Raw genomic sequence first — 16,875 nt, forward strand, 5'->3', positions numbered from 1 at the left:
GGGAAGCACAGCTGTCCTGCACACACACCCGCCGCCCCAGCCCTCAGGCAGTGGGAGCAAACCGAATCCAGACCCTTACCCCGCATGCTGAACGGAAGGAAGCAGCCAGGCTGCATGTATGAACGTGATGTGCCGAGAAGCAGAGAGCCCGTGTGGGGAGAGTGGAGTAAGGGGCCCTGGCCTCTGGAACTGGAGTCTGGGATAGGGGTGGGGGGACCTCCCAAGCAGCCTATGGAAGGACAGGCCCATTCCAGAGTGACTTGATAACTTGTCACCACAGTCAGGACGTAGCTTAGTCAAAGAGGAGCTGGGAGCCATCCCACCCAAAGACCAGGGGTGACTCAGGTGTGTCCTGGTGAACTGGGATGTCCAGTCTCCCTGCCTGCACTGGACATGGGGCTTGACCTAAGTGATCCCCGAGTGCTCTGCAGGTTACTGAGGGGGTAAAAGTTGAACACCTCTGCCAACGATGAAATAATTGTAATTTTATAAAGGCTGAAAACAAGGAAATGGAAAGATTTTAATGCAAGAAAAATAATAGCATGGCACACTTCCCCCTCCGCCCCAACTGTCCTGCCCGGGAAGAAGTATCTGGTGTGTTCCGAGGGCTGGCGGGTGCCCTGGAGTTCAGGGTCCCTGCCTACAAGGAGGACACCTGTTCCATGCGTTACATTCATCTCCTGTTCCGGCTTCCGTGGGGCCGCTGGCCTCCGGCCTGATGTCGGGTCCTTCGGGGGACCCTGCCTCCCTGCTGGTGCCGTGGGGCCAGGTCAGCCCCGGGGGCCATAAACCCGTCCCGTCCCCACCGGAGAGTGTCTGTCCCCTCAGCTGCGTCTGTCCCGGGGCTCCCTGGTGGGAGGTGGCCCGTGACCAGGAGGACGGAGCCCCCTCACCCCCCAGCACTGCCCGCTGGGGTCCGGACACCCTGGGAGCTGCGCTCAGACTCTGGGGGCCCCTCACAGCTGGTCCTCGTCCACCCAGACGGTCTTGCGCTGTTCCTCGCTGATCTTGTCTTTGAGGACCCGGAGCAGCTCCTCCACGCTGCCCCACATGTCGGCCTCCACCGTGGCGTACAGGCAGGGCAGGGCCTCCAGCTCCTTCTCCTTCAGCCGGCACAGCCGCAGGAATTCCTCCTCTGTCTCCGGCCGCGGCAGCATCTTTCTGTGGGCAGAGGGCAGGGGCGGGGGAGGGACATACACACACACACAGGGCGCTGTGGGAGCTGCACGGCAGCCCAGGCCAGAGGACCATCTGTCCCCGGGCTGGGCGGGGGGAGCCCTGGGGTGGGGGTCAGGGGGTGCTGTGCCACTTGACCTCCCCTGCCCGCCCCACGGCCACCCCCTGCCACCTTCCAGCACTCCACCGTGCCACAGACCCCGTTATTCTGGTCCCTGCGGAAATCCCAAGAGGTGGGGCTTAAGAAAATCTTTTAATTTTTTTCCTTTAGTTTACTTAAAAAAATTTTTTTTCCATCTTTCAGAGCTAGTTGATGGACCGCGCATGGGAGCTATGCTGCTTAGTCTTATATAATCATGGTCACACACACACACACACGTGAAAGTTCCCGTCCTGACCGCAGTTACACAGCACAGTCCGGTAGTGTTACGTCTCTTCACATCACCGTGCCACCGAGCTCCAGAACTTTCTCATCCTGCGAAACTGAGCCGCACATCCGCGAACACGCTAACCTCCCCTCACCCTCCCCGGCCCCTGGGGCCACCATCGACTCGTCTGCAACTCGTCCCGGGGCCTAGAGTAAGTGGAATCGTTATGTGCCCTTTGTGCCTGGCTTGTTTGGCGGAGCCTGGTGTTGTCGAGGTTCATCCTTGATGTCGCTGGTGCCAGAACGTTCTCTTCCTTTCTAAGGCTGCATCACAGCTGTGAGCTGTTCCAGAGATGATGCTTTGGGTTCCTCCGGGCAGGGTGCCCTGGCGTGGAACCACTGGGTCATGTGGCCATCCTGCGAGGACCCTCCGGGCCGCCGTCTTCGGCAGCGGCCGTGTGCTCCCATGTCCCCGCCTACAGCGTGTGAGGCTTCCCCCTAGCCTCGCCATCACGTGGCCACCTCGGGTTTCCGGACCGCACCCGTCACAATGTGTGTGCGGTGGTGAGGTGGGGATTTTTGTCTTGTGTGCTCATTCGTGGGTTCCCTGGGGCCAGGTACTTAGCAGGTGCACTGGAAGGATCTGGTGGAAGAGGCTAGTGGCTTCACCACCTCCTCTCACTTGCAGCTGCGTATGTGTGGGAGAATTGGGGTCAGGGATAGCACCACCTGATGGCCAGGCCTCAAACCCCATAGCCAACCCTGCCACAAATACCATGGGCTTGACCTTGAACATGGATTCAGACCTTTCCTCACCGCCTGCGAAAGAGGATTGGGTCCCAGCTCTCGCCCAGGTGGTCCTAACCCCTGTCTCTACACAGCACGGGAAGAAGCATTTTACGTCCTGTTAGATCATGTCACATGGCGTGGTCTGGTCCCCACGGCTGTGAGATGGCTCTCCCCGTCACGGTCCAGCATATGGTCTCTTGCCGCTGTCCCTGCCTCGAGGTCTGGGCTCTTCTCCCTCAGCACCTGCCCTGCTTGCCCTCACAGCCTGAGGGCTCTCCAATGTCAGCTTCCCTTCCCCAGCCCCCTGGGTCCTGCATCCATTCCCCCTAGTCCTTGTCCCTCTGGACATGCTCTGGGTGTTATGGTCTCCGCTGCTAGAGGCTGGGGGTTGCATCTGCCCTGGATGGCAGCCAGGCACAGCCAGGCACCCTAAACAGAGAGCAGGGGGACCAAGTGCTCAGCGGTTCTCAGTGGCAACCCCAGAGGTGTGGCAAGGAAGGAGGGGCTGCAGGAAGCCTGGCGGGAGGGGTCTCCGAGCCCTACCTGAACCTCTTGATGTTCTTCTCCGACACCCGAATGAAGAGCACAATGGGGTAGATCCTGGACTTGATCAAGTCCCTGGTACAGCTGATCCCGGCCTCCAGCAGACAGTGTTTGTCCTGCAAGCACAGTGGCCAGTGGTCAGTAGCTCCTCCAGCCACTCTGGGTAGCTGGGGTGGGGCCCATGGTGTAGGGTCAGACACCTCGGGACAGGGACAGGGGCGGGAGAGCCCTGAGCGCCCCCAGCGGCACCGGGGAACCAGGTGAAGCCTGACCCCTGCTTGTCGGCACACTTGGTCCCACAAGGCTATGCACAGCAGTGAGTGCTGCCAGAACACAGGCATCGAGCCCAAGGGGAAGCAGGAGGCATGAGTGAGTTTTAATGAAAAGCAAAATCAACTTCAGGAACACCTGCTACCCCTTTCTGCTTACGAAGGCGTTGGTGGTTCTATCAAGGGTAGAAAACCCCCGAAAAGTGAGGTGGGGCTGGACAGTCCCGGGAGCATCTGCAAGGCGTGATTCTCTGGCACCGAGGAGCTCACTGCTTCTGAAGAAGGACAATCTCCGTGTGACCCCTCAGTCACCATCCACTGCAGAGCTGACACCCTACATGCTAGGGCAGCACTCAACAGTTAGCTTTGCTTTGGAAAGGTCCCCGGAAGGAGAAAGAATTCAATGCTTGGGGTCAATAAGGACCATATTGTCTGGCTGCAGAAGATTCTAGAATGCATGCAGATACTTCTCTAGTTGCTACCAACTTCCCTCTGAGGGGGATAGAACTCCTGGTGCCCACTTGTTCTCTCTGTCTGTCTCTCTGACCCACGCACCCTCTGTATCTGGCCCTTGTTCTCACAAACAGGCACACGACCCTGGGCGAAGTGAATTGGGAAGACCAGTGCCAGGGAGCCATCAGAAATAGAAGGTGGCTTCAAACTGTTAACGTGCATGTCAGACCCCAGAGAATGAGGGTGTGTGGAGAGGAACATGGAGCAGAAGAGAAAAGGAGAAGGAGGAGGTTCGCCCACAGGGAGATCAGAGCAACTCTGTACCCCACCCTTGTTCACGGCTGAGGCTGCCTCACAAATATCACTGGTGGTCTCACCTCATCCAACCCCCAACCCCACCTCACCTTGGCGGCCACAGCTTCGATGTTGGCAGGAACAATACATTCAAAAGTGTTGGGGTTCTTCTCCCGGGAGTAGATGATGGTCTCTGTCTTCTGCTTCCTGAGGAACTCGTCTCTGGTGACAACGTCTGCAGACAGAGGGCCAGTCCTGAGGGCAGCACAAACCTCCCCTTTCTGGGCTCAACAGAACTCTACCTTGATCCCCTTCGGGCCATGTTTAAATGAACCCTAGCTCCTGTACTAAACTGTGAGGCTTCTCAAGGGCAAGGTCAAGGGCTTCTTTACACTTCCCACAGCATCCCACAGAAGAGCTGGCTGGTAAATTCTCAGCATTAAGCTTCACTGGACAAAGTAGCTCAGACACTGAAGTGCAATACTGGTGAGTGGTCTATCGTGAAGGATGGACAACTATCCACCCACCCACCCACCCAACCATTCATCCAGCCATCCATCAAACCAACCATCCACCCAACCATCCATCCATCCGTCCTTCCATCCATCTGTCCTTCCATCCATCCGTCCTTCCATCCATCCGTCCTTCCATCCATCCACCCATCCAACCATCCATCCATCCACCCACCCACCCACCCATCCATCCATCCTTCCATCCATCCACCCATCCACCCATCCAACCATCCATCCTCCCTTCCCTTCAACCAACCATCCAACCATCCACTCATCCATCCATCTATTCATCTACTCATCTGCCATCCACCATCCATCCATTCACCCATGCAACCAATCATCCATCCACACATCCATCCATCCATCCATCCACACATCCATTCATCCACTCACCCATCCATGCATTCATCTACACATCCACACATCTATCCATCCACTTACTATCTATCCATTCATCCATCCATCTACTCATCCACCCACCTGTTCAACCATTCATCCAACCACCTACTCACTCACCCATCCAACCGGCCATCTGTCCGTCTAACCATCCCTCCACGAATCTACCCATCCATCTAACCATCCATCCACCCAGCTACCCATCCACCTACCTATCTAACCATCCATCCCCCTCCAGCTATCCATCCATCTATCTCTCTACCCATCCACCAATACACCCGTTCATCTATGTACTCATCCAACTACCCACCCATTCACCCATCCCCCCACCTTCCCTCCATCCATCCGCCTATCCCTGAAGTTAATTTTTGTTGAAATTTATCATTTATTGAAAATCAAAGAATCAGTCATTAGAATAAAATATGCTAAACACATAGTTGTTGTTGTACTTGAGAACCTATGACACAGTTGGGGAGAAGAATGCGGGATACAGGAAGCTACGAAACAATTTAGTAGGCGCAGTGAGGAGGTCTGGAGGGAGTAGAGGAAGAGGCAGGCTTCCTGGAAGAGGAGGTATATACTGGAGGCCCAACTCACTGGCTGGGTGACCATGAACACATCTTTAATCTCTCAACCTCAGGTTCTCCATTTATGAAAGGAGCAGGGTAGAGTCAGTCCAGGACTGGAATTCCCTGCTCAGACCCAAGCTGGCCAGGGCAGCCCACACTAGCCAGCGGATTTGGCGTGTACGCTGCATTGTGCACTGGAAGTGAGTGGGAAGGGATCTGGGGGAGAGCCAGCATGGGAGGAGCCAAAGGTGATTTTGGGGGAGGGAGGCAGCCTAGAACACCCCCCCCTACAGTGCCCACAGCTGCCTGGCTGTGAATGCACCAAAGGGAAGACAGAGCACATTTGTAGGATTCAGAGCGGCTAAGTGGGATTTTAAAATCGGCTTTCTACCTAATCTTGTATTGCCAGGGAGGAAGCCTCAGGCAGGAGTGAGTTCCTCTTCCCAGAGCCTCCCTGCAGGGTGTGTGAGGTTCCCAGATAGGCAGGCAGAGCCGGGGGTTGCACACCCTTGAAAGGGTCCTACACCTGAAGCTGGGCTTGGGAGGGCCTTGGAGACACGCAGACCCTGTCGAGAAAGGCAGGGGTTGTCGCGGCAGCTGCAGGACTCAATGAGCTGTCTGCACCCACCGGCTCCATGTGGGGGGGCTAAGAACCTGGAACCCATGCTGTCCTTGGCCCCAGGGTAGCCTCTGGCCATCCATGAGCTTCTAACTTCTAGGAGAAGTGGCCACTATTATCCCAGTTCTGCAGCAGAAGGAACAGAGAGCTTGATACCCTGCCCCAAATAAACAGCTGGGGAGGGATGGGAAGGGCAGAACCTAACCCAGAGACCACTCGCCTCAAGGGACATGCTCATTCCCACCAACCTCACTGTCTGCCGAGGCCCTCCTGGCATAGAGGGTCTAAAACATGGGGTGGGCACTGGGGGTGCAGCCTCTCACTTCCCACTGAGCTGGGCATCCAGGGAGAGCTCAAGGTCGTCAGTACCAGCATGCAGGAGAAGCCTGCGTGTGGCACTGTGTCCTGGGAATCAGCAGGGGGGTCTGCTCCCACTCAGGCCATCCCCCCAATGTCAGGGCTTACTGATGAATGCAGGTGGCAAAAAGCAGGAGAGAATGCTCGTGATATCTGGACCCCACCCTGTGATGGTTCTGAACATTCCCGGACCCAGACCCACACGAGAAACCCACACGAGGTCTGCAGAAAGGACCCCTGGTGGATGGATACGGCCGCTTGGGTCGCAGGGATGGGACCTGCAAGCAGCAGGAGCATGGATGGGTCTCAAAAACATTATGTGGGGTGAAGGGAGCCAGTTACAAGGGATTCTACACTGCATGGTCCTGTTTGTAGAAGAGTCTAGAAAATGCAAACCAATGTGTGATGGCAAACAGATCAGCAGCGCCTGGGGCAGGGGGTGGAGGGGAACCCGAGGGGACCTCGAGGGGATGCAATGTCCTGTCTCCTGCTCGTGGTTGGCTTGTGGGGTGCAGACACCTGCCCAGACTCATTCAAGGGCACGCTGAAAATGGGGGCATGTTGTTGTATGTAAACTGCACCTCTGAGGGCGAACGCAAAACCTGGAGGTCTGCACGTCACATCCACTAGCACGACTGCTGTTAAGGCACAGAACCAGTGTTGGTGAGGTAGACACAGAGGGGACTGTCCCTCGGCCTTAACGAGGAAGGACATGCTGCCACCGGCTAGCAAGGGGTCGGACCTCAAGGACACGATGCTCAGTGACAGAAGCCAGAGGCCAAGGGACAGACACCGGATGACTTCCCTCACATGAGGCCCGCAGAGAAGTCAGATCTACACAGACAGGGAGTAACATGGGCACCCGGGGCTTGGGGTGGGCACTGAGGGTTTAGTGGGGACAGAGTTTCATTTTGGGAAGATGAAAAAGTTCTGCAAATACGGTATACTTAATAGCCCTGCACTGGACACTCTGAAGCCGTTGGAAGTGGTAAATTTTACGTTATGTGTATTTTATTATAACAAACGCCCCGCTGGACACCTGACTTTCAGTTGATATGGGGGGTCCCGGATGGCCACGAATTAAATACAGATGATGCTAAGGACGACTGTAGTTTGCGGTCAGGACTGGGGCTCAGCCCTCTGTTATCGGGTGTCTGACCATGGTCCCCTAGCCACATCAAGGACACGGGCGCCCTAGTGATGAGGGATGGCTCAGCTCTTACCTAAGGGCCCGGAGTGGGCACCCCAAGTCCCGTCTTCTAACTGACCCTGTGCCCTTCATCCTGGACCCTCGGTGTGAATGGTGAAGGAGAGGTTCCCTGCTCTGGGGTCACGGGGAACTCTGAGGGGACTGCCACAGCGACGGGGACCGTGACTCTACCTCCCTGTGCACACTGGGCCAGGAGGGAGCGTGGCCCTTCCATCCACTCTCCTGCCCACCCCTGCACCTGACCTGGTGGAGGCGGCCCCTGGATGCGCTCCTGGCCGCTGGGGCGCACTCACCTGGCTTGCACATGGTGAACTCCATCGCACCCCCAGAGTTGAGCAGTTTCTGCACCAGAGCCTTGGCCAGCATGGTGGGCGTGAAGAGGACGGGCCGGCGGCGCTCACAGGAGAAGGCGTGTACCAGGCTGTAGGGGATCAGGCTGAGGTTCTTGCTGAGCTCACTCTCGGGGTCCATCTCTGGGAGGGGACAGGGAAGGGCCAGTGGTGAGACCCAGGCCTGCCCGCTGGGGTGCAGGGCACGGAGGGCCTGGGAGCCTCCTTGACCCCACGGGGTCTGCAGGAACCAAGATGTCCCTTGGCCATCCAGGAGTGTTTACGAAGTAACCCAGGGCCCGGCCCTGCTCTGGGCAGCTGGGGCCATGGCCCTGCCTCCTGGTGCCTGCTTTCAGGGAGGTGGTGGCGGCTGGAGGCAGGTCAGAGGCCTGTAATGAGCCCCGCCACTCTGGGCAGCAGTGCTGAGCTCTCAAGAAGGGAGTGGGAGCAGGATGGGCAAGGATGGCTTTTCTGAGGACAGTCAGGGACTGGGGCCAGTGCTTAGAGAAGGAGCCAGGTGAGAAGAGCCGGAGCAAGAGCTATCCCTGAAGGGGAGGGTTGGTGGGGGGTGCAGAAGGAGAGTGAGGGGCCGGCAGGAGCGGACGAGGGGGCTTGGGTGGGAAGGGCCGGCCAAGAGGGGCTTGGGGCTTATTTCAGAAGCTCTGGGAAGCCACCAGGGCCAAAGGCAGGGAATGATGTGGCCTCCCTTCTGCCTTTTCCAGCCTCTCTGGCTGGTGTGTGGGGAGCGGCACAGAGATGGCCTTGGGCAGCTCCAGGAACCACAGCCCCAGAAACCGGCGGCTTGTCCTTTCCTTGGTCCCCTGACCTGGCTGTCAGAGGGCCAGTCTGGAGGGGAGCCCAGGCCGTCTTGCCATCTGTGCCTGTGGCCCCATGAGGGCAGCTGGGAAGGCTGACTCGCCATCAGTCCCCTTCCACAGGGGCCCGTGCAGCCGGGGACCCCGGGCCGGCTTGATAAATGGCAAGAAGCACGCAGTAGGGAGAGAAATCAATAAGTGAACACTTCACAGCGAACAGCTCCAATTAACATGGGCATCTGGGCTCCAACCAACGCTAGTGAGTGTTTGTGAGGGGTGAGCCTGGGGGGACGTCCTCCTCTCTCACCCCTGCCGGCAGGCTGTGTGCGCCACGGGGCCAAGGCCAGGCGGGTCCCCTGGCAGCTCCTCCCAGGGTGGAACCTGTTTCGAGGGAGTGTGTGTACCAGACCCCCTGATGGGGAGCCACAGGACCCGTCTGGACCCCCGGAAGCCCCCATGCCAGCAAGAGATGGGGAGGGGCCTGGCTCCCTCCTGCTTCTCGGTCAAGAGCTAGGTGGCATCCAGGAACGTCATACCTTCCTGCTTCTCGGTCAAGAGCTTGGTGGCATCCAGGGACGTCTGGGTCAGGCTCCCCCGGGGGCTCCCCGAGACGATGCGGACTCGCTCATTGCTGTTCATTCTCTTGTACTTGTTCTCGGACCTGCTGACGAACTGGAGGACAGGGGTGGGGCTGGTGGGCCTTGCTTTTAACCAGACTGAGCTGCTGCCACCAGGCTTGGGGAAACCTCTGGTAGGACCCCAGCTCTTCCCAGGGACTGGGGTCAGTCACATTCTCCCGTGAAGATAGGAGACACTTAGCAGGCTGGAAGGGTCCTTGAGCGATTTTGGACATCACTGCTAAGTAAGTACGCAAACAAAGGATGACTCTCCTCCCTAATCAGGCTTGAAGCCTGCCGAGGGGTGTGGTGCAGGTGGGGTGCACGGGGAGTCTCTCTGGCAATCCCATGTGCATTCCTGGGGAGCCATGGGTGGAAGGTCCCTGGCTGGGAGCCCCCACCTGGTCGGCGTGGGCAGGACAGCTCCATCTCCCATGACACTGTTCTCCACAATCCCTGCCTCAGGTTCCCCAAGTGCTCTGGGCGTACCCGCCTTGTACAATTCAGAGTTGAGCCCTGGAGGGTGGAGTGGGATTCCTCCAGGGTGGACACAGACTCTAAATTCCCACTGACTGTCTGAGCTGCTTTGATCTCTCCATACCCACCTGCAGCAGGAAGAAAAATCTGGGGAGCTGAGATCTCAGTCGGGCTCTGTAGTTCACCAGCCCTTGGGTGAGGCACCCAGGGGTGCCCAAGGTTTATGACTTTTGCATGACATGTGGGCAGTGACATGGGCAGGACTGTGTGGTCTCACGTGGTCCTGCCTTTAAGAGTAGCTCAGACTCACCAGACTCTCCCCAAGTATCTCTCTGGTACCCATCTGCATCTACCTGGTTTCAGGGTCACACCGCTCACCATTTCTCTGGGTTTCCTATGTTCTCACATTAGGATGGAGCAAGTGGAGTGACATACCAGCTCTGCTGGGGTCTGACTAGCATGGTACCAACACAGGGACATCCTTATGGGACCACTCCTTAACCTTCCTCCCTTAGCTCTTGTCAGCAGGGCTGACAAGGCTGCAGAGGATGCTTCTGCATTTATGTGAAATCCCTTCTGAAGCTATCACCTACTTTGCTACTCAATGTCCTTGTAAAAGGATTCATGCAAAATAAAATCCATTTTAGAATTAAACCTAAGGGAAACATTTTTATGGTCCCAGAGAACTAAAATGTTTCTGTGATCAGATAAGATTTAAAGAATCTGCAGCCTTTCCCTTTTTCCCTTGGCTGCCAGGATGCTCAGAGATAAATTTCATGCATGATCAGAGGGATGAAACTGACCTAGACACCTGCGATGTGTGTTTTTTTTTTTTTGTCCTGATTCACTGTTTCTGATCTATTAATATTTGAATAGCTAAGTTATTTAAAATCTTCTAGCCTTAACTTCCTCCCATCTTTTATGCAAGTGACATTGTTTCCAACAGGTGCAGAGACTGTCCACTGACCTGTCACTGTGAGGGTATGATGGGATGGGAAATGTGAGGCACTGGGGAAAGTTTCGAGTGGTATACAAACGCAAAGCGCAGTTATTTTGATCAGGTCTTCTCTTCTCGGCAGCAAGAGGGCACAGACACAGCCAAACACGATTGCAAAGTCAATAGGCGCTCTGGGGCATTTTACCTGAAGGAGCTGGCCGAAAAGGAAACTTGCTCGAGAGAGGCGGGGACTGACCCGGGGGTCACTGGTGGAAAGTGGTTCTTCAGGCTGAAGGGTGTTCTGAAATCAGTTATCAGTCAGTCAGACTTGCTGGGCTCGGCAGGATGCGAGAGCCCATGGAGGCAGGCCATTGAGAACCAGGGACGTGTCCTCAAGCCCCCTTGGTATGAAGGGGAGAAGCATTAGTCGTGGAATCAAGGCATTCCAGATGGGGAGCAGGCTTGGAGGGTAAGGGGAACCTTGTTCTAGCGGAGACTAGAGATGCAGGGGAAAGGCTGTGTCCCTGCTGGGGAAGGTCCCCGAGGGCAGGGCTCCTCCTGGAGGGGCTGTCCCATTCCCAAGGAACCAAAGTCCCTATAGCCCATCACCCTTGAGATTAGTGGCTCCCGTGTCCGCCCTCTCCAAACGGCCCCTGGGTTGGAGGTGTCCGCTGGCGGGGCACAGGGGTACCTACCCGGAGCGCCCTTAGGGTGTGGTGGGTGTTGTCTGTCTCTTCTCGGTTTCCCCTGTGCATCAGACGCTGTAGCTTGACCAGGAGGAGTTGCTGGGCTCTGGGGGAGATGGGAGAGGAGGGCAGAACCTCAGGGCCAGGTCTGCCCCTAGGCAGGGGGAGCTGTGGGGCTCAGGGGCCACCCCAGGGAGGACATGATGCCAGGCAGCTCAGTTTGAGCCCCGCGGCCAGGGCTGACCATGGCAAATCCCCTCCTCCGAGCCCTGGGAGGGGGTGTCTGCAGATGCTGACCTTACAGGGCCAGCCTGAGTGACCGCTGGAGTCCGCAGGTGCTTAACCGACACCTGCCGTGTCTAACCAATGCACTATGGCTGTCTAATTACGTGAGGATGTCAGGGAGGTGGCCTGCGGCAACGCTCACCATGACTAGCCAAAGAGCATAAAACCGAAAGCCCATAGCATTCCCCGGCAATGGCTGAAGGACAGTTTCCCGGGCGTGAGTGAAGCAACAATACTCAAGGGAGAAATACCCATGGGCGGCAGGGGAGCTTCAGGAGGAGGAGGGAATGGTGGGGGGCGCTCACTGGTCAGCAGGCACCAGTCCCCCGGTGAGCCCCTCTGCTGGGTGGCAGCCCCTTCTTCCCCTCCCCTGCCCCGGCACCAGCTCTGTCCTCACCGGCTGTAATTGGGTATGGTGCCCACGTCCAGGTCGTGGTCCGTGAAAGGGTCGACCCGCGCACACAGCCACTCGTGCCTGTCCTGGTACATGGTGTCAAGGACATGCACGATGTCATCGCACTTCAGGGACAGGGAGCAGGCATCCAGCTGGCTGGAGATGTTCAGGTTCAGCCGGATGTAGAAGGAGTCCCCCGAGGTGATGAGACCCTCCTCCATGTCCTTCAGCAGCTTCCGGTACCCTGTGCAAGGAGAGAAGGTCAAGGACATGGGGGCTGTCCGCCGGCAAGGGGCTTCCCGCTGCCAAGATCCTCCAGGCACAAATTCCCTCCTTGCTGCCCCTGGGGATGCACCCAAGTGGCACATGCCTCTTAGAGCTTGCAGGGACTCCCCCGTGTCCTGTGCGGGTTTCCCTCTTTGTCTTGGCTGCCAAGAAACTCGCAGCTAAGTTGTGTGCCAAGTTGCAACTTGTGCCAAGTCTGGGACCTCCGCTATGATGCCCTCCACACTTTCATTTAGCTCTTCTGCTGTGTGCACAGCTGCACTGTTCCCAGGGTTTGGGTGTGACATGTTGCTCTGCTGGTAACAGTTTCATACGTGTCTTTTGTGGACACACGCTCTTGTTTCTTGTTTCTCCTGGCTGTACTCCCGGAAGTGCAATCACTAGGTCCTTGATGATCTACACATGCAGCTGTCCAGACACCACCCAAAGGTCTTCCCAAGTGGTAGGACCACACTGTGTGCTGTTTTAACCTTATCTAATGCCACTGTCCTCTACTGTATGAGTTTGTACAAATCCCTCTGGACGAAAGCAGGGCATAAACCTCGAATACAATAAATCCTGCAAACTCAATGTCTATAACATAAATCCATAATGCAAATCCCCAAATCAGACCACCCCCGCCCCCTGCAGAGCTGCCTAACCCAGTAGAAGCTATAACCGTTCTAAGAGTCAGGCTCTGTGTGTCGTCACCACACGCACTGGGGGAGGCTTGAACCCACCAGCAGGGCTGTCTGGTCAATGTTTCTGGAGAAGCCGGGGATGGCTGGTCGGGTCCTTGCCGCTCCCCAGGATGCTCCCCTGGGCAGAGTTAACGCCCATCACTATCTGAGCTCTCTGCTGACTCAGAGAAAGGCCCTATAGACATGACCCTGCTAGGCAGGACCTTTCTGACCCTGAATTCTGGACCACAGAGCTTCAACTCAGGGGACTGCTGGCCAGTGGGCAGGGCGCTGCCCAGAGACTTTCTGCTGGGCTAGAAAGCCGGGCTGGGAAGAGTGGAGGAGCCTGCCCGCGTGAGGAGGAGGAGGCTTGAGCGGCTGGTCCCAGTGTGTGGGGACAGAGCTGTCACAGTCATCTTCCCCAGCAAACAGCCGGGTTGCTGTCGGGAAGGAGTGCACGCTAGCAGGGGGCAGTGGGGAGCGGCTAAGAGAAAGTGGCTATTTATTCTCTGTTGAAACATTCATGAGCCCTAGTGGTTAAAAATAAGATCCAGCTGCAGAGACAATCACGCAGGAAAAATAACCCAGAGGTGAGAATGGGCGCTTAGTCTTTGGGAACTGCAAGGCGGAGCCTGGTGCTCACTGCCCAGGACTCATGGCCCAGGAAGAGAAGCCACGATCGCAGCCCTGCTAGGGCCGGATGACAAGGGAGGGAGGCCTTCTGGAGATGGTCCTGGAGCCCCGACCACTGAGCAGAAGGCATGGCCCAGACTGTGGCTTGGTGGCCCTGCTGGTGCCGGGGCGGCCAGCCTGGAGTCCCCGCCTCCGTTGGGGCCAGGAAGCAAGCTTCCACTGGGCAGGGAGAGGGGTGAGGCAGGCCAGGCAGGGAGCAGTCCGTCAGCCAGGGTCCCCTGCCTCCTCCTGCCCGGTCCGGCCGTCTGCGTGCGGCCAAGCAGGCTGTCTACACTGAGATATCCCAGGGCCAGGGTGTGCTCCCCGGGGCTCCCATTCACCTGCCCTCCCCTGCCTGCCAGGGTCCCGTCAGACCCTCCCGATGAGCCTGCGACCAGCTTGCTCCTCCCACTGAATGTGGAGGTCGCTTATCCAGGGCCCCACCCACACGGGTTGTGCTGCTGGCCGTGGCCGTGCACAGGTGGTCGTGGCGGCCTTACCTTCCTGGTTGAGCTTGTAGTGCAGGGTGACTGGGCCGCTGCATCTCTGGATGGCCCAGTGCACCTCCTCCTTCGTGCACGTGTCCAGGGAGACACTCTGCCGCTCACCTTTGATGCAGCCTTCCAGCTGGGTATCAGAGACACACTGTTCTTCTGGGGTCCACGGGCGGGAGGGGCTAGGGGTGAGGCTGCCCAGCCGGGGAAACAAAAGCCCCTCTCCCCAAAGTGTGACCAGCTCAAGGTCGCCAAGAGTCAAGGAAGTGGCCCACTTAAACTCATCTGCCTCCCCGTGGGCTGATGTGTGTGCACAGGTGTGTGTGCATAGGAGCTCCAGACACATGCACATGCACACGCACACACACGGGGGCCTTTGGAGAGAACTGGGCTGACGGGCTACAGGCCTGCCCCCCTCCTGCTCCCTCCTTCGGGTGCGTGTGCCCTCTGTGAGCACAGGTGTGGAAGGAGTGGGGAAAGCCCTGGGCCCTACTCTGGCTGCGCTGCCACCTCCCCCGGCCCCCGGCCCCTCACCAGCAGCAGCTGGTGGCCCTCACGGAGGCCCGCCTTCTCGGCCAGGGAGCCCGGCTTGACTGCGTGGACAAAACTGCCTCGTGTGTTGCCCCCGAGCAGGGTCAGCTGTGAGGTGAGACTGTCGCTGTTCAGCGTGCTGTGCTGCACCGACGGCCCGGGACCCCGCACGTGCCCCACGGACGTGACAGATGGCCGGAAGGGTCTGGGTCAAGGAAGGGAGCGGCGGTTAGGATATGCCCCACAGTAGGCCTCCAAGGGTGGGTCCCCTCCCACGTGCTGAGTGCTGCAGGAGAAGCCACCTGGGCTGGGAGGTAACCTGCTCCCGTGGGATGGGGGGAACCCAGAGGTGAGAATGGGAGCTTAGATTTCGGGAACTGGAAGACAAAGCCTGGTGCTCACTGCCCAGGAGTCACAGCCAAGGAGGAGGAGCAGGGTCCCATCGTTGTCCCCCCAGCCCGTGGCCGCGGCCACACTGAGCTCTCCCACTGGACGTCTGTGCCAACGGGCTGCTCGGCTCCTCCTCGAACACCAGGGAGTAGACGGCTGCCGTCGGCACCGGTCACCAGGCTTCCCGCCTCTCAGGTGGGGTGGGGGCCCGATGGACATCAAGGGCTGCCCCCTTGCCTCTCTGGGTGGCCCTGGACAGGCACCTTCCTCTCTGGGCCTGATCGGGGTCTGGGGAAATGCTTTCCGGCTCTGGGACCCTCTGAGCCTAGAATCCAGGGGAGCTGGATGGTCCTTTTTTGGGAGATCTAGGGGTTGGCGGGCCTTTACCCTGCCGTCCCCTCCGCCGTCCCCTCCCCCAGCTCTGGCTCCCCTTTCCCGCTACCAGGGTACCTTTCTAAAGAGAACTTCCTAAACATGAGGTTGACTTGCTCCAAGTCGTAGGCATCCAGGCCCTCGGACTGGTGGGAGGAGGAGGAGGAGTGGATGGACGGGGGTCCGAAGGAGCCGCGCTCGTGACTGTCGTCTGCAAAGGGGCCAGTGTGCTCGTGAACACAGAGAACAGAACAGGGAGGGGGGCTCCTGCTGCTCCCCGCCTGCCTCCCAGGAAATTCTCCCACTGGGCCCCGGGCCAGGAGGCTGGCCGTAGATGCTGCACTGAAACTTCTTCCAAAAAACCATGCCCCTGCCTCTGAGGCCCTTCTAACGGGAAGCCCTGCCAGCTACCTGCTTTTTAAGACTCCTGTGTCTGTACGTAGGGAAGGGGTCTGCCCTAGCAGAATTGAATTGGGGTCCATATTTTCATCTCAGGACCACCTTAGGTCTTACATCTGCTGCTTCTAGGCTTGCGGGCTGGGGCGGGACCTGCAGGGCAGACTCTGGATGGAGGACTGACCCCTCTTCCCAACTCAGTGGGACCCCAAGGCCTCAGGAGTCAGACACCCGCTCCCTGCAGCCCAGGCGCCAGAACAGAGGACGTGCAAACCAGCTCTGAGCTGGTAACAAAGGCCTCTGAGCATCGGGAATTTGTCCTGACGCTGCAGAATGCCTTGGATGGCTGCCCAGAATTCTCTTCGGAGCTCTCCCCTTTCCAAAACTCCTTCAATTCTTCTCATTACCCAGCCTCTATTAGGTGCTAACCTCTCTTTAACACTTGATAGCTTCTGATGGTCCCCAATTAGGGAGAGCTGCTAATCCTTCATCGTATCTGCTGGCAGCCTGAACCGCTGAGGGTGCGGGCAAGGTTGGGGGAAGCCCGGGAACGAGAGAGGGCGGCAGGCCCACCTGGGGCCGTGGGGGCCAGCCCCCGTGCTTCCGGCGGAGGAGGAGCCGTTGGAGGCATGGGAGCATCTCCAGGAGGCTTCTAGACCCTTCCCACCCATCTGTCTTCTGCCCACCCAGGCAGGTGCTTGGGGTGGGTACATCACAGCCCTACCAGGGGTCAGGCAGTGCAAGGACTTGGGGATGAGTCTTTGTGTCCTGTGCCCCAGGTGTAGTGGGCTGTGGGGGCTCCATGAGCGCTGGGCTGAACCCCCCCACACCCCGATTCTAAGGGGCCACGGCTCCCTGGAAACTGAGCCCTCATTCCCAGCCCTTGCAGAGCTTCTAGTAGGCCCAGGGAACGTCCCCTCTGACACAATGGCTCTGCCGTGGGGCCAGTTTAGGACTGCTGCCCACCCTCGGTCTCCCCAGG

At 58.1% G+C, this 16,875-nt stretch overlaps 1 protein-coding gene across 1 annotated transcript in view; it reads right to left on the minus strand.

Annotated features, from left to right (window-relative positions):
• Positions 1-496: 496 nt before the first annotated feature.
• The window catches only part of CARD11 (caspase recruitment domain family member 11), a 40,577-nt gene continuing 24,198 nt past the window's right edge, over positions 497-16,875 (minus strand). The window contains exons 14-24 of the mRNA XM_044233443.1: positions 15,576-15,708; positions 14,739-14,940; positions 14,211-14,337; positions 12,098-12,338; positions 11,425-11,521; positions 10,935-11,030; positions 9,235-9,370; positions 7,848-8,027; positions 4,002-4,126; positions 2,876-2,991; positions 497-1,161 (exon numbers count right to left, since the gene is read on the minus strand). Of these exons, the coding sequence (XP_044089378.1) occupies positions 957-1,161; positions 2,876-2,991; positions 4,002-4,126; positions 7,848-8,027; positions 9,235-9,370; positions 10,935-11,030; positions 11,425-11,521; positions 12,098-12,338; positions 14,211-14,337; positions 14,739-14,940; positions 15,576-15,708 (1,658 nt within the window). The 3' untranslated portion in view covers positions 497-956. The remainder of the gene's footprint in view (positions 1,162-2,875; positions 2,992-4,001; positions 4,127-7,847; positions 8,028-9,234; positions 9,371-10,934; positions 11,031-11,424; positions 11,522-12,097; positions 12,339-14,210; positions 14,338-14,738; positions 14,941-15,575; positions 15,709-16,875) is intronic.

The sequence above is a fragment of the Neovison vison genome, chromosome 14, assembly GCF_020171115.1.
Source record: "Neovison vison isolate M4711 chromosome 14, ASM_NN_V1, whole genome shotgun sequence".
In the NCBI taxonomy this organism is placed as follows: Eukaryota; Metazoa; Chordata; class Mammalia; order Carnivora; family Mustelidae; genus Neogale; species Neogale vison.